The 21,715-nt window shown below is 36.3% G+C and overlaps 1 protein-coding gene across 10 annotated transcripts in view; it reads right to left on the bottom strand.

Moving 5' to 3' along the window:
• The window catches only part of ANKHD1 (ankyrin repeat and KH domain containing 1), a 122,840-nt gene that overhangs the window by 83,800 nt on the left and 17,325 nt on the right, over positions 1-21,715 (bottom strand). For all 10 annotated transcript variants that reach the window (XM_021005217.2, XM_078150480.1, XM_078150481.1 and 7 more), the window contains exon 2: positions 9,189-9,342. In XM_021005217.2, the coding sequence (XP_020860876.1) occupies positions 9,189-9,342 (154 nt within the window). The remainder of the gene's footprint in view (positions 1-9,188; positions 9,343-21,715) is intronic.

The following is a 21,715-nucleotide window of genomic DNA, read 5'->3' as shown; positions in this document are numbered from 1 at the left end:
ACTACTCAAACCTGGATTTCCAACTCATGTGTACATACCCAAAACAATCTCATTTGACCTTTCATCTCCAAAACTGCTCTTAGCATAAGAATCAGACTTAACTATCTCATTTACCGTCTTTCACCTAGGTCTGTTTGTAATGGCTTCATTACTTTCAAAGGAACTGATATATTCTTGCACACAGCACTCAATGCAGTTGACTGACAAAAACCAGCTGGCTGATCAACATAGTGCATAGCAGGCCCCTCAAAAAATGTTTGCTGAATGAATAAGTATAGTTTTGATTTTAAAATTTAATAAATTTTCATCTTTCTTCAACAAAATTTATATACTTCACCTATAAAGTTATTGTTCTATACTGGTAACTAACTAGTCATTTTTCACCTGTCACTTTTATCTAATTAATGTGGTACTTTCAAATTACCTAAGGATGGCCAACACAGGAAATTTCTATAAAATGACTTTCCTTTTATAGCCTTTGCCTTGCTACTTCTTCAAGATCCCTCTCATTATCATTAAACTCTTTTCTTACAGGTAAAAAAAAGGACAATTTTAGAAGGTTATTTGATATTTTATTTCCCTGATAGTCTTCTGATGCCTCAACACAATTTGGAGGTGACTCTGGATACCTGAAGAATATGCCAGGAGAGTGCAAAACTCCATCTCTCTCGATCAAACTAGAAAGACTCCGAGTATAATCCCAGCAATGAACTACATCAAGAGACTAGTCAAGAGTAAAGATGCTCACCACAAGTAGGCTGGCCTCTACACGACAGGAATTATTTGGCCATGGCAACCCATGAAACAAAGAAAAATAAAGAAATTTGGCCTCTACAATGCTGTGGCAGAAAAGACGGCAGAGAATGCTAAAATTCACATAACTTTCAGTTCACCTGTTCAATGACCAATGAATTGAGTAAGACACTACTGGAAGAGCTGAACAACATCAGCGTGTTTAGAATATCAATGCTGAAATTCTCACTACAAATGAAAGAAGAGGCAAAGAAATAAAAGCTAAAAAGGAAGGATGACTCATAGGTTCTGCTTGAAAAAGCAAATAAAGCAGTTGGCAGAGTTGGCTTCATCATGCACCCAAAGGCAATAAACATCACTCATGGAATATGGTCATCTCACTCTGCAGTGCACATGATGACCTAAGCAACAATGACCATTTTAAAAATGATGCAGCTTATGTGTGAACCACTGTTGAAAAGGCAGAGTACAAGACAAATGCAACAAAAATTTGCCAATATGCACCAGACCAAGTATCTTCAAACTTAGACAACATGAATGCAAAGACCAGAGGGAAGGGGTATAGTTTGAGATTATGAAATGAAAGAGACCAAAAGCAGGTGAATTCAGAAGCCTGGTGCTTGTATAATATTGAATGCTTTCTTCCTTCAAAGAAATCGAAGATACTAGATATGGCAAACACTGAGTAATATGACACACAAAAAAACTGACTATGTTTTAACATACAGAAAAAGACTAGTTGCTTACTGACTGATTAGTTACTGAATTATTCCAAATGAACTATATATAATCAGATTATCAACTACTTAAAGCAAATGTCAAAAACAATAGTAAATTTTTAAGTTCAAGAATGAAAACACATTATGCAATTATGACAGTTCAAATTCAGTCTATTCAAAGCAGCTGGTGACTTTTTTAAAATGGGAAATGAACAAAGGTAATATCTAAGATTTATTGTTAGCTTATCTTACAAAAGTTTAACCAATGTAGAATAGTTACCAGGAAGGTGACCAAAAGACCAAAGAGCCTCTGTAGCCAACAAATATCCTGCTAAGCAGGAAGATTTGGCAAGACTAGAGCATGCTAGTTTAGAACACAAATTAGTGAAGATTCATTACAGCAAAGGATCATGGAAGATTACGAGCAGTATCACCTCACAAAACAAGGAAAAGTAATGAAGTAAAAAGTAAATCTGCAGAAAGTTTGGTGTCAACCAGATTATCTCAAAAGCTCCTAAATAAAATTGAAGAGAAGATAACAGATAGAAAATGGAACAATCTATTCTCATTGTGGGCAGCAGAATCACCACATTTGGAAATGATTTACTAAACACTTGAGGAAATGCAAATGACATTTGGATAAAAGTAACAAAAATAGCTAGACTAGACTAAGTATGAATCAAATCTCTGTTGTATGAAATATAATTCTGAAAGCATCAGGGAATAATTTTCAAGACCTCAAAAGAAGAAAATACCAAATGACTGGGGGGAGAGGAGAGGAGGAAGAGAGAGAATGACTATATTATTAGCCAAAAAAGGTAAATGAGGATGTCAGTAACTATCAATCCATAGGTATATTTTCTAATCTCCAGATCTTTAAGGGAATGATCTACACATATATTAAAGATATCCTTGATGCAAATATGAGAAAAGAATAAATATGTTTTCACAAACCATTTTCTATACCAGACTACATCTTCACAATCACACAATTGGTGGAAAGGTATGGAAAACATAAGATCCCACTGGGATTATAATTTTTTTTAAAAAAGTATTTGAACCTGTAAGGCAAAATGCATTCAATGCCTTCCTCCAACAAAGATTTTTCCACATAGCTATGTGGCACAGTGGATACAATATTGGGCCCAGAGGCAGGAAAATCTGAGTTCAAAGCTGGCCTCAGACACTTACTATCTCTGTAACCCCTTGGCAAGTCATTTAACGTCTGTTTGTCTCAGTTTCCTCAACTGTAAAATAGGGATAATATATAGCACCTACCTCACAAAGTTGTTGTGAAGATCAAATGAGATAATATTTGCAAAACATTTAGTGCAGTGCTTGACAAATGCTAGTTCCCTTCCTTTCTTTCCATTCATAGGCTAAAAGGCAGCTTGGCAGAGTGGACAGAGCACTGGACTTGGAGCTAGGAAAACAAAGGGTCAAATTCTGCCTGTGACACTTACTAGCTTTGCCACCATGGCCAATTCAACAAGCTCTCAAACAGAGCTTGGGAATAATAACAGATATGGCTGCAATTTGCAGGGTTGCTGTCAGACTCAAATGAGATTATGTACATAAAATACTTTTCAAATCTTGAATTATCCTAAATCACTTTTTGTTATCATACAAGATCACTTGGTAGATATAAGCAGAGGCAACTTTGTTCAATGACCATTTATCATATTAAGTGAGGCACGTAACAAGGTGATACATGCTCACTAAAAATGTTTTTCACCATCACAGAGGATATTCTCCACTATTTTCAATGGTGTGGTCCTCCAGATACTACCATTTGCACAAAACCCTGTTATATAAGGGCCCAGAATACAGATAGTCTTCAACAAAATCCATAAGATGAAGGGATGGGCCTAATAATCTATTCAGAAATGCCCAAAGGATGAAAAAATATCTACTGTCCAGACATGCAGTTAGATGAACAAACATTACTTCAGTTCATTAATACAGCTCTCAGACAGGAACTGTAAATGGACAATAAGTTGAGTCCAGAACTGAACAAAAAGAAAAGAACAGACCAGATTACATTTGGGAGAAATACACAGTGCTTTCTCTCAGTGAGCTCAAGACGCTCCTCGACACCCCCTGCCAAAATAAACATCTCTTTTTCTCTATGATGTTGTATGGCTGCAAATCAAGTAAAACCAGGATCACTCGTACACAAGAAGTAGTGTAAAAGGTCATCCAGGAAATGTATGATGAGAAAAGGAGGTGGGATGGTCATGTATCAAGATCAAGGAATAAAAGATGGATAGCTCAAATGACTGCAATAGTACGCAGAACATGCTAAAGGCCTAGAGGAAGGCCTCTTGCCTCCAGACTGGGTAGATGCTCTCAGTAGAATTTATTTCCATAAATAACATGGACAAGAACTGAACAGGATGAGAAGGCATGGATGGGTTGTAATCTGCATCCTTAAATAAAATACCCACATCAATAAGATCCATTGAAGTAATGAAGTATTAATAGTTAGCATTCTAAATATTGGTGCTAACTGCCTTGGCAATGACACTTTTCAGCATTTATCTTTTCTGCATCTAAGCTCAATATCTGCCACAATTTTAAAAGTAGATATTCCTAAACTTTAATTTTCAAGACAGTTTTCGTTATCAAATTATTCTGTATCTGTGGAGAAGAAAAATTGTCTTGAATCAAATGTAACTCTTTGTAAATTTTTTAATTGTTCACATTTCAAAGTATAAGGTTATATTATTCTTAAATAAAATCTAAGCTGAGAGGCAACATCTAAGTATCCATAAAATTCTTTAAAGAGATGACAAACATTTGATTACCAAAACTTCTCAAAAAAAAAAAGATTGGATTAGATAACCTCTAAAGTTCTTTTCAGCTCTAGATCTATAATCCTATGAATTTTTGAGGTAGATTTTATTAATGGCATAATTGTTTGAATGTAGAGTTAAGATGTCTCTTTTCATGGTGCCTGCTGACATACTTCAATACTTCAAAAGATGCATGATTCTATTACTGTGGGTGGAATTCCCTCTGCCTATGCATATTGCAACCCCTCCATACCTTAATAGACTGTTTCATGAATTGCTGTAGCCAAAAAATTCATCACCTGGTGTCCAACCTTCTGGTGATGAGCCTCTTCGAACTTAGCTAGGTTGGTCCATGGATGACAGATATAGAGTCCATTCAAAGGGCCCATACTTGAAGCCTTTCCAGCTTGGTAGGACCTGCCGGAGCTTGCGCTCTGCTAGCATAACCTTCAAGAACCCAGGGTCACCTGTAGGCCACAATGAGGCATCGGAGTAGGACTTTAGTGGAGACCTGCTGACAAAAGTGACATACTTATGACACGTTCCTATATGGCTTCTAAAAAACTCCCCAAGATTCTGCTTAACATCCTGAATAAGAAATAAACCAATATACAAGTGAGCACATTACTAAATGATCTCATGAGTTCTGACCTTTGCATCAAAATAGCACAGCAGCACCTCTCACTGAAAGGTGAATTATGAAGGTATTTTTCTAGCCTAAATCTGAGACTATAAACAAAGTAGGAAAAGCACAAGGTTTTTGGTTCCCTGGATTCAATGTGAGATGAATTAGATCCCCATTTCCACCTTACAGAAAATCTGAATCACTAGGGTCAACCTCAAAGCTGATCCAGTTTCCTAGAAACCTTCCAGACAGGTATAAATGCTTCCCAAAATTGTAACTGTCTGTCCTAGCCTAGATCTCCATCACTGGAGTTCAGCCAAAACTTGATCTACCTTCCTGGATAGGCTCTGTAAACCCTGCCTCCTCTCATCCCACAAATAAATAAAATCAAATGATTATATATCAAAGGAAAGGTAAATGTTTCCAAGCACAAAGTATCATCACGCAAAGTCAACTACTTCTCAATAGGATTCAGCATCAACTTGACAAGATAAAAACTTGGGCAAAAAAATATAACTAGGTTAGAAACATTTCCCTATGTTATCCATAATAATGTATATGCTCATGACAACGCTATTATCTAGGTTTACTCTATGTGATGGCGTTTTGGTAAAAATGCCTTGTTACAGTGGCCCTTTTAGAACCTCAACAATTAAATCTATTTTAGACAGGATTCAAGAATAATCTTCATGTTGAAATTTGTTCTGTAAGGAATATTTAAACAATACATCAGCGGACAAAATGAGAAGCACTAATTGTTTTCTATATTTGTAAACTTTTTTCTGTACTGGAAGAGGAGTCACCATTCTGATGGTTTCAATCACCTCTGAAGACATTGTTACTCTTTACTTTTGATGGGATACAGCAGCTACATTTATTAATAGTAATACTTTTTAGCTAGAGCTCATCGCAGAGTCAATGTTTCAAATCATTCTATAAAAAGAAAAGGTTTTCTGTGCCTCACATTTATCCTCAACTAAAGTTTTAGCCCAACTTTAGTCAACTTGTAGTTTTAGCCCACTTGTTATAGTAGATCTAAAGTAAATAGTCACCACAAAATCTTTTCTAATTTAAAATTTTTTAACTAAGCCCCAAACTACATGGTACGGTGTGGTATGGTAATAAATCAAATTCAAATGCTCTATTCAGACCAGTTTTAAAGATCTAATTTAGAGCCATCCACTAATCCATCAGAGAAACCACAATCAGAAAATTAGTCTTGCTACAATCTTGCCTGTGCTCTTCCATAATAGTATATAAAGTTAATAGATAAATGAGATCCTAAACAAATGTACATTTTAATATTTACTCATTTCCTATAATCTTATGAAAATATCCCTAAATTTTGCCCCTTTATTCCTTACTTATAACTCATCATTATTTGGCCAAGTAAGCACTGTGCTATTTATTAGCACTTTGATGTTTTATAAAGCCCTTTTTTCACAAGGACCCTGAGTAAATCATACAAGTATCACCACTATTTGAAAGATGAAGGGACTGAAAATACAAAAAGGTTAAGCAACCTGCTCAGTCACACAACTATTAAATTTTGGAGCTGAGATCTGAACTCAGTTCTCCTGACAAGTCTACTATTCTTTCCACTACACCATCCTACATTGGAAAACCAAGGAATTTTCCTTTTCTGTAAGATTTCTCTGACAAACAGTATTTCACAACACATAACCAAAGCCTAATGTAAAGTTGTAAAATCTTTTTTGTACTATTTTTCAGTGAACTGTCCATTTAAAAAAGTTGTTCCTATGTAACTGCCTGCTGTAATGTCATTTTACCTAATAGCTTATTTTCATGAAACTAAAAACATTAGGTGGGGTATACCTAGAGCATTTAGCTGCTCTTTAAAAGAGATAATAAACTATACAATTTCCTTCTCTTACATATCATATTCTTTTTTTAAAAACAAGTAAAATAAAATATATAAACATGAGACTATTATGTGTACAGGGCATAAAAGACTTTAATTTTTACTTGAATAGTTAACCTCTAAAGAAAGCCTGTCTTTTAACTTGATGGAAGCTTCTTATAGAAAATAATTAAGGAGAGTTGTTAAAATATAATTAAAACTGGTAAGTGTGCATTGTCTTTAAGAAGCATGCTTCATACATTTAATATATTTTTCCTTTTGTCTTGCCTCATTTTTAAGGGCTGTGGGGCTTTCTGGCAGTTTGCAAAGCCCTGTGTATCTTTTTTTATAGTTTATAATAAACTTGACATTAGCAAAAGCAATTATACTTGCTTTATAACTATATGCATTTGAAAAAATAAGTTTTAACATATATGACAAGCAACAATTTGTTGGAAACCTCTCTCTGGATTTAAATAAGCTTTCATCATTTGTCCACCCATTTATGTACACTCGTCTTATATCATCATAATTAGCATGCAATCTGTTCAGAAGAACAGGCGCTGATTTTTATACTTTATATTATTTCACTAAGATCTTTCTAGATTTCTTTATATTCCTCACAGTAACTACCTTACCAATAAAGTTATATTATTCTATTACATTAGCTTAACAATGTACCCAGCTATTTCCATATTCCTATTAATTTTGTTGTTGTTCAGTTGTGTCCCAACTCTTCGTGATCTCATTTGGGGTTTTCCTGGCAGAGATACTGGAGTGGTTTGCCATTTCCTTTTCCAGCTTTTACAGATGAGGAAACTAAAGCAAACAGGATGAAGTGACTTGCCCAGCGTCATACAGCTAGTAAGTGAGGTCAGATTTGAACTCACAAAGATAAGTCCTTCTGACGCCAGACCCAGCACTCTACTCTATCCATTGAGCTACCTAGCCGCCCAATTACTATTATTGCTCACGTGCACATAAATACACACATACCCACACACGCACAATTTTTTTCACATTGACAAAGTGCTGAGATAAATATATTTGAACAGAGACTTTTTTCTTTTTTAAGAACATTCTAAGTAGTAGGATGAATTACTGTTATTTTTGTAATGTTTGTGGAGTGCTGCTAGATTGCTTGTTAAAAAAAACTCAGGTTACAATTTCATCTAAAATGTATGAGTGTACTTATTCCCCATAATGCCAGCAATTTTATTTTTTTAAAAATAATTTAATTGGTATGAGGTGATGCTTCAAGGCTGTTTCAATTTTCATTTCTTTATTGTCAAGGATATCTTTCCAAATGATTTTTTTTAAAAAAGGACTACTTATTCCTCTTTTGTAAATTTATTTTCCTATCCTTTGATTAGGTATGCACTGGAGACTTAGGTCTTGCCTTTGACTACTTCACATATTTCCTTCTAAAACTTGAGAGGTTTTTATGTATTTTTCACACAATGTTATTTCCCATCACATGGAAAGGTTTTCTTTTTATGTAATCAAGCCTATTTATTTTGTCCCCAATAATTTCTTTCATTTAATAGATACTTACCTTCCCTCCAGAAGTGATATAAATAGGCTATTCTATTTTCTTCTATTTTTGTAATAGGTTTTAAAACAAGAGTCTATAAGCTCAGGTAGATTTACTCTGGTATATGTGAGTTATGGGACTAAATCTATTTTCTATCATATCTACTAACCAGTTTTCTTAATATTTCTTAAAAGACTAATCCTTTCCCCATCTTTTATTTTCTATAGGTTGAGCAAACATTAGTCTTTTGTATATTTTGATCCCACGTCTGAAATCTCTATTCTGTTTCGTGGGTTTGTCTGTCTCTCCCTTTTAACCAGATATCAGAGGATTTTGATATCTGCTTTGTAATGTTTTAAAGTCTACTCTTATTGACTTTTACTTCAAATTCTTGTTCCTATTCTTCTCATTTATTTTTTAAAATATTTTTATGCTTATTTAGCATCACTTATAAAGCTATCAAAATTTTGGTTTATTTTACATTAATTAATTTATTCTAAGGGAAATACAATTTGTTATCATGTTTACACATAGATACATATGGGACTCTATAAATCAAAGTCAAGGATTCTTAAATTTAATAAGAATTGTTTTCCTTGTTATTTTTACTTCATGAAGTTCTGAGAGCAAAGGAGTTTGCCATTAGTATAATAGCACTTTATACTATTACTAAAAAAGGTAAATCCAGTAGTCAGCCACTAAGTGAAATTTAAGGTATTCAAGTTTCATATTACCTTTCATTTTTTAAACTTGTAATATTCTGTGTTCAAGTTAGCAAATTTGAACATACTCTTAATGACTAGAAAAGTTTAATCAATTCTATATAGACAGCTAACAGTTTATATGTACATAAAGTGAAAAAGCACTTGGCAAGGATAATGTGAGAATGCAAATAAAGTACCTGCTGCTTCCAACAATGCTTCTAATCTTGCTTGTGTCTCTGGATCCACTGTGCGTAAATCTGTCCCTTCTGCTGCGCTCGATAAGAATAACTCTGATGTTGTTTTAAGCACTGGGTTATCCAGATCTTCTTGGTCCAAAATAAATGACTCAACCTGTTTGAGAATTGAAGATTCATGCTCCATTAAACAGATTTTATAAAAGCCATAGTATAGTTCTAGAATTACTGCCTGATAAATTTCCCTGTTAAACTTGAGTTTAAAAAAAGGTGTGTGTTTCTGTCTGTGTATGAAAGAGAAACAGAGAAAGAAAAATGGTATATTACAGACTCATGGGGATAGAAAAAAACTTTGAGAGAAGACCAAATTTATTTTATCTTCAGTTAGAGGTAAGTGAAAATAAATATGTAAACTCCCCCCATACAAAGTCAAAGAGACTTCCTAAAGTTTATCCAGGGACCCCTGGGGGTGGGGGGTCCATGTATCCCAGGTTAAAAATCCCTTGTCTAAGGTCTCTATAGACATGACATAAATATACTTAAGGGAATTTAACAAACAAACCTCAGGGATTCATATATTATAACAAATTCACTGGGCATTTTCTTCAAGAAAAATGTAAATCAGTAAGAATTTAAGTCACCAGTTGAATGTTATCAGCTAATTTGATTACCTAGAAAACAAGTACATTTATTTTAATGTAAAAGCTATTATTCTATTTTAATAAATTATCTAAGCTGTACTACTTGTGTATACAAATTATACATCACAGATTTATAATCTATCCTGTTTTAGATCATTGGTATAAAAAAGGTCCATCGAAGAGAAAGCAACTTCATGGAGGCACCTTAAAGGACTAGCTTTCCCTAAAACAGCAAGCTATCTAATATATCCTCTCTTCCCTAGTAAAACTGATTTGATGCCTGGTAAGATTTGATTTTAACCCCTTCCTTATTATAAAAGTTAATAATGGAATGTCCAGTAGAAAGCCAAGTGTCATATATGTTCTTCAAATGTACTGTACTATGCAAAAATAAAGCAATAAAAACCACAAGGCTAATGGGTGAAATGGGTTAGAGGCACAATGCTCAAAAATGTCCTCAATGACACATTAAGGGAAAAAAAGATAAGAACCTAATAAATAACAATAGCACAGTTTTAAACACATGATTAATAGTTAGGAAATACTTAGTGGCAGAGTCCTTGGCCTCCAGCTACAGCCTTGGGCTGCTGCTCTGCCTACATCCCCATTCCCCCTCTCTCATCCCTACCCCAGAAAGTTAGGCAAGTGGCATGTATTTGTTTGCATGCTATCTCCTCCTTAGATTGTTGAGTTCCTTCAGAGCAAGAACTGTCTTTTGTTTCTTTTTGTATCCCCAGCACTTCACATTGTACCTGGCACATAGTAGATGCTTAATAAATATTTATTTAATTGAATTGAATATATATAGCACTTTGCCTTGATAAAGGCCCTGAAGTTTGTTTACAGGAAGTAGGAGATGGAAGGTAGCAGTTCATGTGTTATTGTGAAGTGACACATTTTTCTGCATAAGAAATCTTGCATAAGCCAACTTGAAAACTGAATTATGCTAAAAATATTCCGTAATATATCAATTCTATTGGAAGAAATTCACATTTTAAAAAGAAGCATTAAAAAAATAAAAAGAAGCATTATAGCAAAACTGATTGTACCTATTAAATACGGGTGACAAGCAGTTTAACTGACTGGCCTCTTCCCTCTGCTCTGCCCTATTGGTGGAAGCCAACAAGCATTTATTTAAGCACTTATTATGTTCCAGAATAAATGTTTATTGACTACCACCAAATGGGCAGATCAGAAGGAAGATGCCAGTCAGTTAAACTGCTTGTCACCCATATTTTATTTAAGCACTATGTTCCAGAAGGGCAGTTAGGTAACAGTGCATAAAGTGCCAGGCCTGCAGTCAGGAAGACTCATCTTTCCAAGTTCAAATCTGGCTTCAGTCACTTATTAGCTATGTGACCCTGAACATATCGCTTAACCCTGCTTGCCTCAGTTTCCTCAACTATAAGATGGAGAAGAAGAGCAAACCACTCCAGGATCTTTGCCAAGAAAACCCCAAATGGGGTCACGAAGAATGAGACAACTGAAAAACAACATGTTCCAGAAACTGTGCTAAGTAAAAATAGTCCCTGACCTCAGAAACACAACAAGAAAATAAATTAGTATATACCAGATGCATATAGAGTAGATAGAAGTTAAACTGAGAGAGGGAGGTTCTATAGCCTCTGAGGAGGGAAAATGCTTCCTGGAGAAGATGGCATTTAAGCTGAGTCTTGGAGAAACACAGAAATTCTAAGAGGTGAAGGTGAGAAGACAGAGCATTTCAGGCATATCAATGCAGAGGCAAGGAGATAAATACGGAGTATTATGTGCAAGGAACATAGGCCAGTATGGCTGGAGTATGTAGAGAAAAGTAAAATCGAAGACTAGAAGAGTAAGGAATGTTCAGGTTGTGAGGAACTTAAAAAGATAAACAGCAAAAGCAAAGAGGGATGAGAACAGTTATGATCTACAATCCATAACCTGTGCTTTGGATAACTCCGAAATTAATTATTTCTCCTTCCAAATATTACAGTTTTTACTTCAATGGCCTATAAGAAATTGTATCTGCTCTATATGATGATTTATGATTCATAAGGAATACCAAATGGTTGCCAGTCCTACCCCCAAAAGAGAGATGTATCATAAAAGACGGTAAACACCAAACAGTTTGGAAATTGCCTAGCTCTGAACCATCTGGGAAGTACAACAATCTTACATAACTAATCTGTAACTTCAAAACGACTGAAATTAAACCATGTACTATGGTGCAATGATGTTTCTTTACAAAGAGAACTCCATTTTGGATCTGGGCCAGTAGGATAAACGTAGCTTACCAGTTGTCAAAATTACCTTGCACATTAACTTCTTGCACAACAAAGAACTTGTTACAAGCACAGAAAGGAGTTAGGCATCTTCTGGCAGACTTACTTGTCAGTTTTGAGAATAGACTGAACAGTATTTCAAACAAACTAAATAAAACTGTGTATCAACTTCCTCATTACTACTAAAAGATTGTATTTAGATGCAATTCTCATTTTAAACAAAAAAGTGGACTGATGTGCTATTTGGTACCTTATGGGAATTTAAACATAGATTAACATTACAGAATGCAAAAAAAAAGTTAAGGTTATGTTTCTATAGAATGTGAGCATCTTAAAGGAAGGGACTATTTTTCATTTCTGTACTTGAATTCCAATTAATGATAGCAGTAATAGGTAACACCCATATAGCGCATTCAAGTTTGCAAAGTGCTTTACAATTTTGGTTGATCCTCTCACAATAACCTTAAAAAGTAATTACTAAGAGGCATTATCCCTAAATGCTTATTGATGGAATTCTAATTAAATTCAACTTGATAATCACTTACTACATGTCAGGACTACAAAGTCCTGCTAGAGTATATAAATAATAGTAGCTGACATTTATATAGCACTTTAAAGTATTTACACTTTACAGTAAAGCACTTAGATGATCTCATTTGGCTTTTACAACAACCCTAAGAGGTAGGTATTAACGGATATTATCTTTATTTTACAGGCAAGAAACTGTAATTCAGAGAATTAAATGACTTGCTCATAGTCACACATTGTATAAAACGTTAGAGGCTGGATTTGAATCCATATCTCCTGACAAGTCCAGTACTCTTATTATCATATCTCCCCACGTCTCTTATATATACATTCATACAAATATTATATGTCCACATGTCCTCTGACATTAGGGAGCTTACAATCTAACAGCAATAATACAACCATACAAATAAACATGAGGCAGGATATAAATGATGCCATGGGTACCAAAGCACAATGAGTTCAAAGGAAGAAGCAACCACTTCAAGCTAGGGTATCCAAGAATGTCATAATCTCATTTCACTTAAGCACAATGCCTAGAACATAGTAAACAATAAATGCTTCTTTCTTCCTTTCTTCTTTTTTCTGTAACAAATGCTCCCAACTAACATTCTACAATTCCAGCAGAGGGAATAATATGAACAGAGAAACATGTTCAGGGGAACAGAAAATGGTTCCAATTGGCTGATAAAGTGAGAAACTATTGGGAAGTGGGACATAAGGTTAAAATGGTAAACTAGGGCTGGGACATTAAAAGTTGGGCTATTTACATTTTAAATGGTAGGTAATGAAGAACAACTAAAAGTTATTGTTAAGGGGAAATAAAAGATCAAAACTTTGCTTGAAGAAGATATTGGCCAGCAGCAAAGAATAGTAGAAAGCAGACTGTATTTGGAGTCAGAGAACCTGAGTTCAAATCTGGGTTACTTCAGGCAAGTCACTCAACCTCTTTGAACCTCAGTTTCCTCATATATTAATTTGGTGGTGGAGGGGGACGGGGTTGGCAAGATGCTTTTTTTTTTTATTAATTTATTCTGAATTATCAACAATCACTTCCACTTTTGAGTTTTAAATTTTTCTCCCCCTCCCTCTCCCCTAGAAGGCATGCAATCTGATACAGGCTCTACATATACATTCCCATTAATCATATTTTCACATTAGTGATGTTGTAAGTAAGAATTAGAACCAACAGGAGGAAACAAAACACCATAGAAGAAAAAAAGTAGCAAATAGTATGCTTCAATCTGCATTCAAACTTCACAGTTCTTTCTTCTTTGTGGATAGCATTTTCCATCACTAGGCCTTTGGAGATGTCTTAGATCCTTGTATTGCTGAGAAAGGTTTAGTTTATCAATATTAGTCATTGCACGATGTGGCTGTTATTGTGTACAACGTTCTCCTGGTTCCACTCAGTTCATTCATCATCAGATCCATACAAGTCTTTCAGGTTTTTCTGAAGTCAGCCTATTTATCATTTCTTATAGCACAACAGTATTCCATTACATTCATATACCACAACTTGTTCAGCCATTCCCCATGGCAGGATACTTTTAAGGGCCCTTTGAACTCTAGGTCTGTGCTGGCAACACGGTGTGAGACAGATTAGAAAAGGAAGGTATTAACATTGGGAAATTGGGAAAACTATTTAGGAAATCATTGTAAGAGGGAACAAGGACTAAACTAGGATGATAGCAGAAATTGAAAAGGAATGAATACAGGATACAATGTAAAGGTGAAATGGATTGAGTTTGGCAACTACTAGGATAATTCTAACAACACTTAACGTGCAGCACTTTAAGATTTGTAAACTTTTCCTATCTTATTCGATCCTTATAATATTAAGCTCCTTGGGAATAGGGGCTGTTTCATTTTTCGTACATGTAACCCCAGTGCTCATCATAGCACCCAGCACATGGTATGTGCTTATTAAATACTTGTTGACTGAGAATAAGGAAAAGGAAAGAATCAAAGATGACTTCAAGGTTTTGAATTTGACCAGGACAAGAGTGATATATTAATGACAGAAATAGGAAATTAGGAAGAGAAAGGCAAAACTGGAGAATAGGTAAGGAAAATAATGAGTCAGATTTTATATTGAATTTGAAATGTTGATAGGCCATCCAAGTTGTGCCATCCAATGGGCAGTCAGCAATGCAAGACTGAAGCCCAGTAGATCAAAATCTGGGGATCATTTGCAGAGGGGTTAACTGAAGGTAAAGAAACAGAAGAGATCACTTGAGGGATAAGCATACATTGAAGGAAGATGGGAAGGGAGGACAGGACAGACAGATGAGAGCCTTGAGAAGTATCTACATTTAAAAGCACACAGAAACAGAGTGCTCAGAAAAACTCCTGCCCCGCTTTAAAAAGTATGACTAGTCTAAAAAAAACACCTTAAACACAAATTTACTGAAAATAATACTCTTATATTTTGAATGTCACATAGATCTGGGTTGTGAGAAGCAGTCTGATACAGAAATGTCACTTGGGTTTGTTATGCCTCCCTCACTAAGCATGCTTCATGATCACAGGCAAGTTCCCTGATGTCTGAATTTCCCATCTATAAAAGGTAATACATGCCTTGCCTACTTCAGAGGGTACTTGTTAAGTTCAAATGAGGTAACTAGTCATTTTGTCAGTCAGTCAACAGGCATTTATCAAGCGAGTACTATGCGTAGGACACGGTGCTAAATGCTATAAAGGCAAAAAAGTCCTTGCCCTCCAAGAACTTACATCTAATGATGAGTAAAAGAACTAGGTCGACAAGATAAATTCAGAGAAAACAGAGGGAGATAGCAGCTAAAGCTGAGGGTCAATCTGGGGTCTGTGAAGTTATTTTAAAAAATTATTTCAATATAATTTCCGTTGTAATCTGTATTTTACTTTATATATTTAAAACATTCTGGGAAAGGCTTCATAGGCTGCTAAGGAGATCAATGGGGGGGGGGGTGTGGAAGGTCAAGAGCTCCAGGGTTAGAGGGACTAGGAAAGGCCTCCTTTGGTAAGCAGGATATTAGATGAGTCATGAAGGAAGACAGGGAAACTGAGATGCAGAGATAAGGAGGCAGAGAATTCCAGGTGGGGAGGTCAGCAAAGGGAGGGAGATGGGAAGAGTGTCATATTCGAGAAACCACACATAGGCTAACATTGCCAGAATTTAGAATTCATGGAGATGTAAGTGTAAGAAAACTGGAAAGGTGTAATGGGGGGCCAGTCTATGTAAGAACTTTAAATGTCAAATAAATGAATTTATATTTGATTCTGGGGGTTACAGAGCCACTAAAGCTTAATGTGTGTACATAGATTGACATTATAATAATTCATTCATTCAACAAACTTAAGAGACTAAGTGCAAGGCAGGGGATATAAAGACAAAAATAGTTCCTGCCCTTAAGGAGCTTAGATTCTACTGGAAGGAAATAACATTACATGGATAAGTCAAGGGCACATGTGTGTGTGTGTGTGTGTGTGTGTGTGTGTGTGTGTGTGTGTGTGTGTGAGATCAGGAAATCTCATGTAGGAACAACACTTGAGCTAAACCTTGGACAAACTCCAAATTCAAAAAGGCAAAGGTGAAGAGTATATGCGTTCCTAGGATAAGGGAAAAGTTTGTGCAAAGACTTAACAAGAGGAGATGGAATGTCTTCTACTGGGAACAATAATTAAATAAGCCAATTTGACTGGAATTTAGAGTTCATAAAGAGAATTAATGTGCAATAAGCTTGAAAAGGTAGGACAGAGTCAGACTGTGAATGGCCAAACAGAAAAATTTTTTTTTAACGTAGAGTAATTAAGGAACCATAAGGTTTTCTTAATGAAAGTGATACGGTCAGAAGTGTGCTTTAAAAATGTCAATTTGGAGGGGCAGCTAGGTGGCACAGTGGATAAAGCTCTGGCCTTGGAGTCAGGAGGACCCAAGTTCAAATCTAGCCTCAGTCAATTGACACTTACTAGCTGTGTGACCTTAGGCAAGTCACGTAACCTCAACTGCCTAAGCAAAAACAAGACAAAACAACAACAAAAGCATTTTGTGGGGCAGCTGTGTAGCTCAGTGGATAGAGCTCTAGCCCTGGAGTCAGGAGGACCTGAGTTCAAATCTAGCCTCAGTCAATTGACACTTACTAGCTGTGTTTACCCTGGACAAGTCACTTAACCCCATTTACTAGCCAGAAACCAAACAAACAAAACATTATCCTCAGGAGTCCATAGGGCTTCCACTGCCAAAGGAGTCCATGACATGAAAAAGGCAAAAACCTCTGCCCAGACAGTTTACATTCTAATGGAAGGATACAAAAAATGTACCCAAATAAGTACAATACAAAGCAACTTGAGGAGGGAGAAGGCACTGTAAGGGGAATATCAAGGAAAGCTTCAAAAGAGGTTAACATCTGACCTAAGCCTTGAAAGAAAATTAGGATTCTGAGAGGCAGAAATCAAGGCAAGAGAGCTAGCAAAGGCTCAGAGAAGGGATCTGGACTACCGAGTTTAGATGGGAACAAAAAAGGAAATAGTATGGGAGCAAAAAGTTTGGAAGGCAGGATGTTGTCAAACTATGCAAGGTCTTAAATGTCCCGCCTTTAAAACAGCACCAAGGCACAATGGATAGAGCACCAGCCCTGGAGTCAGGAGGACCTGAGTTCAAATGCAGCCTCAGACACTTAACACTTACTAGCTGTGTGACTCTGGGCAAGTCACTTAACCCCGACTGCCTAGACAAAAAAAAAAAACACATGTACACAAAAAAAACCAAAACCTAAAATAGCACCAACACTAAATATTACAACTACCAACATTAAAACAGCACCAGACCTTTTAAGAAAGGCAACTATTGTTACATGTAAAGCAATCATACTAACAAACTCTTTCTACCTCCTCTGAATTTTCAAGTATATTCCATCATAAACCAGTAAAATGACAGAATATGTATTTAGGTAATGTTTACTATTTGGGGAAGAATTAATGAGCCCTTTTGATGATTTATATCAAAATATTGGCATAAGTTAGTTCGTATATAAATATTTAAAATCAAGTTAAGTCATGTACAATCACAGAGATTTGTAATATCATATGTATGCTGTGTAACAAAACACTGGCAGATTTTTAGTATCATATGAAGACACACCACATACAATGACTATAAGCCTCAAATAAGTATCTAGTAACATCACCCAAAGGAATACGAAGATCTTCATAGGTTCTTAGTAATGACAAATCTCAAACCGTTCGAAAGATATAGTTGCACATCTCTATTCCTGCCCAATAGCTACATTCACAAACATTTAGATACAACTACATTGGTATGATGTTTTTCAAAAACGTGGAAATTTGTTTCATGCCATAGACTTACAGCACTAAACTAGTCGCACAGGGCTTTGCTTTCCCTAAATGTGATTAGATTCAAGTGGAAAAAAGTATATGGAGTCTACCAAAAGTAATATATCTGTTAATTACTAAAGGCAGTACCCCTTAAAAGTCAGCTGTTATAGAACAAGAGCCTAAGACAAAAAAAACACACCACAAAACTTATGACTTCCTATCTACACACACACACACACACACACACACACACACACACACACACCACACACACACAATTTAAGCTTCAATCCAAACTCAATTAAAAAAAAACACAAACTCAGGATGATTTTTTTACATTTGGCATTTCAAGTGAACCATTAGATGGTAATAGTTACTAAATAGTTACTAAACCTAAAAGTAAAATGGTTACTAAACCACAGAGGTGAGCTATACAAGCTTGAAGAACTAGACAGGTGGAACAGTCTACCTAAACAAAAACTAGTTTAATAATTTAAGTGTTTTTACTTAGAAACAGCAATAGAAGGTTCATCTATTCCTTCTTATAACTTTCTAAATTTATGGGGACAAAATAACCAAAAGCTTCATTGCACACATTCAATATTTCAATAGATCAGCTCAACTTGGACATTCCATCCAAACGACTGCAACCCATTATGTCATAAGCATTTATGATTCCCGTGTTTCCTCAACATACTACGAGTAATCTGACATCGTGATACCAAATGAACATACTAGCTCTTATTACTCAATAGGGTTGCCCATGAGATGATGAATTCTTTGGCCACAGCAATCCAAGAAAACTATAAAGGGGCCTTCAATTCTGTGCATCCCCTTTCCAAGTCTGCAATAACAGTAGCAGAATGGCAAGAAAGAGGGGCAGAAGTGATTATAAGTACAATTTAAAACACTAATTTTAAATTGTAATCATTTAAAACAAAATCTAGCAAATTTAATCAGTAATCCATCGCTACTAATCACAGGAAGAATTGCTGTCGGTGGTGGTGGTGGTCCTTCACTCTTATGTTTTTATTTTAGTTTTGTGCTTTTTGGTGAGGCAATTAGGGTTAAGTGACTTGCCCAGGGTCACACAGCTAGTAACTGTAAAGTGTCTGAGGCCGGATTTGAACTCAGGTCCTCCTGACGTCAGGGCTAGAGCTCTATCCACTGCGCCACCTAGCTGCCCTGTGGTCCTTCATTCTTGAAGAAGATCATGACATCAGGGAGGTGATACCATGATATGCAAGTGAATTTAAGTGAGAGAGGGCTGTGCAAAGTCACCTGCCTCACTTTCTCCTCTGCAGCCATCCCAGTCCAGTGATGAAATATGGATCAGGACAACTGAAGGTGGCCCAGGATGCAGTGGGGGACCTTGTCCTTTTTAAGCTAAGGTCTTTAACAGGTCACAGTCTGGCTGAGGCAAAGCCCACTTGGTGATTAAGCTTATTACTAAGCACAATACTTTACAGTGGAAAATGCTAGACAGAGTGCCTAGGTCTACAACCTGATCCCTACCTACCTTTCCAGTCATTTTACGTTTTACTCCTCTCTACAATCTGACACTGTCAATCATTCCCTTCTCCTTGATACTCTCTTCTCTCTAAATTTTCATGACAGTGATCTCTTCTGGTTCTCTTCCAACCTATCTGAATGCTCCTTCTCAGTCTCCTTTGCTAGAGCTTCATCCAAGTCACACCACCCTCTAATCCTGGGTGTCCCCCCAAAGTTTTGTCCTAGGCCTTCTTCTGTTCTCCCTCTATTTTACTTGGTAATCTCATCAGCTCCCATGGATTCAATTATCATTTCTAGGCTGATGATTCTCAAATCTATTTATCCACCCCTAAACTCTCTGTTGACTTCCAGTCTCACATCTCTAATGGCCTACTGGACATACAGAACTGGATACCCCATAGATAACAAACTCAACATGTCCAAAACTAAAACTTCTCAAAGCCTTTCATACCCCACCTCACCTTTCTAATCTTCTTACACCTTACTCCCCAAATACTCACGAGGTAACACATACTCTGTGATCTAGTGACAATGGCCTCCTTACTGTTCCTCAAACAAGAAATTCCATCTCCTTACTCTGGGAATTTTCCCTAGCTTGCCCCCATGAAATATTCTCCATCCTCACCTCTACCTCCCAGCTTCCCTGGCTTCCTTCAAGTCTCAGCTAGAACGCCATCTTCTATATGAAGCCTTTCCTGATTCCTCCAAAAGAACAGGGACCATCTCTCACCTTTCTTTGTATCCCTAGCACTTAACACAGTGCTTGGCACAGAGTAGGCAATTGATAATGTTTATCGATTGACTGATCCAATTATGCTGACCTACTTGCTAGTCCTCATAAACAGCACTCTCTATTTCCCAGTTCCCTGCCTTTTCCCCATATTTAGAATGCTATCTTCTTACTTCTGCCTCTTAGAATCTCTGATTTCCTTCAAGACAGCTCAAATTTGGGGCAGCTAGGTGGTGCAGTGCATAAAGCACTGGCCCTGAAGTCAGGAGGACCTGAGTTCAAATCTGGCCTCAGACCAAACACTTGACACTTACTAGCTGTGTGACCCTGGGCAAGTCACTTAACCCCAATTGCCTTAAAAAAAAAAAACAAGGACAGCTCAAATTCCACATTCTTGCTGGAAGCCTTTCTCAGTTTCCCCTTAGTTACTAGAGCTTTGCCCTCAAAGGTTACCTTCCACTTACTCCATATGTATCTTGTATGGACCTAATTAATTACATGCCAATTCCCTGACTTGTAAGCTCTTTGAAGGCGGAGACTGTTTCTGCTCTTTCAAAACTTTCTTTTGCTTAGTATAGGGCTGAACTGTAAGCAATGGAAAATGCTTGAGTGATTTAAATTGGACATATATGATATTATTTTGGTGTTTTTAAATTTCTAAACTTACATTGTTACATTTCTTTCTTTCTTTTTTTAGGCAATTGAGGTTAAGTGACTTGCCCAGAGTCACACAGCTAGTAAGTGTCAAGTATTTGGTCTGAGGCCAGATTTGAACTCAGGGCTGGTGCTCTACATTCTTACATTTCTTTCATCACTTGGTCATGTCATGGTTAGTGAAGTATAGAACTATAATCTTCTAATTGGAGTTAACCATATTAATTAAGGGAACAATAAGCTCTCATCATAGGCTACCCCTTATAACGCTCAAACATTTTTCAAAGTTGATCTTCACCAGATTTTGCCTTTTTATTATTTATTTATTTAATTTATGAGACAATAGAGGTTAAGTAATTTGTCCAGAGTCATATAGCTAGTAAGAGTCAAGTGTCTGAGGCTGGATTTGAATTCAGGTCCTCCAGCCTCCAAGGCTGGAGCTCTATCCACTGCACCACCTAGTTGCCCCTTGTCTTTTTACTTTGTAAATGCAAATGGTCTATCTTCAGTGTGCACAATCAAAACCTTAAGATGTAGTCAAAGAACTAGGAGACGGGAGACAGGTTCTAAGACCAGGCCATACACTCCTAACTAGCTCTGCAACTTTGGGCAAACAACATGACCTCATTAGGTCTTAAATGCTTCATCTATAAAATGAGGGAGTTGACAGTATGGTTTTTAAGGTCTCTTACAGTTCTAAAATTCTGTAATTCTAAGTGAGAAGTTCTTTCAAGGGTTAAGTTTGGCAATGAAAGAGGGATCACAACAATGACAACCTTTAATCCCATTAGCACATTATCTGCCAAATTTATCCTAACAATGCAAAGAGTTTTCATTTGGTATTTTTTGGTAATACATTTATTTCCTTTTAAACTAGGTAAGTTA

This window comes from Phascolarctos cinereus, unplaced genomic scaffold (genome assembly GCF_003287225.1).
Source record: "Phascolarctos cinereus isolate Bilbo 61053 unplaced genomic scaffold, phaCin_HiC Scaffold_2;HRSCAF=192, whole genome shotgun sequence".
NCBI lineage: Eukaryota > Metazoa > Chordata > Mammalia > Diprotodontia > Phascolarctidae > Phascolarctos > Phascolarctos cinereus.
Note: the sequence above shows the minus strand (reverse complement) of the source record. Positions and strands in the feature narration are given on the sequence as shown.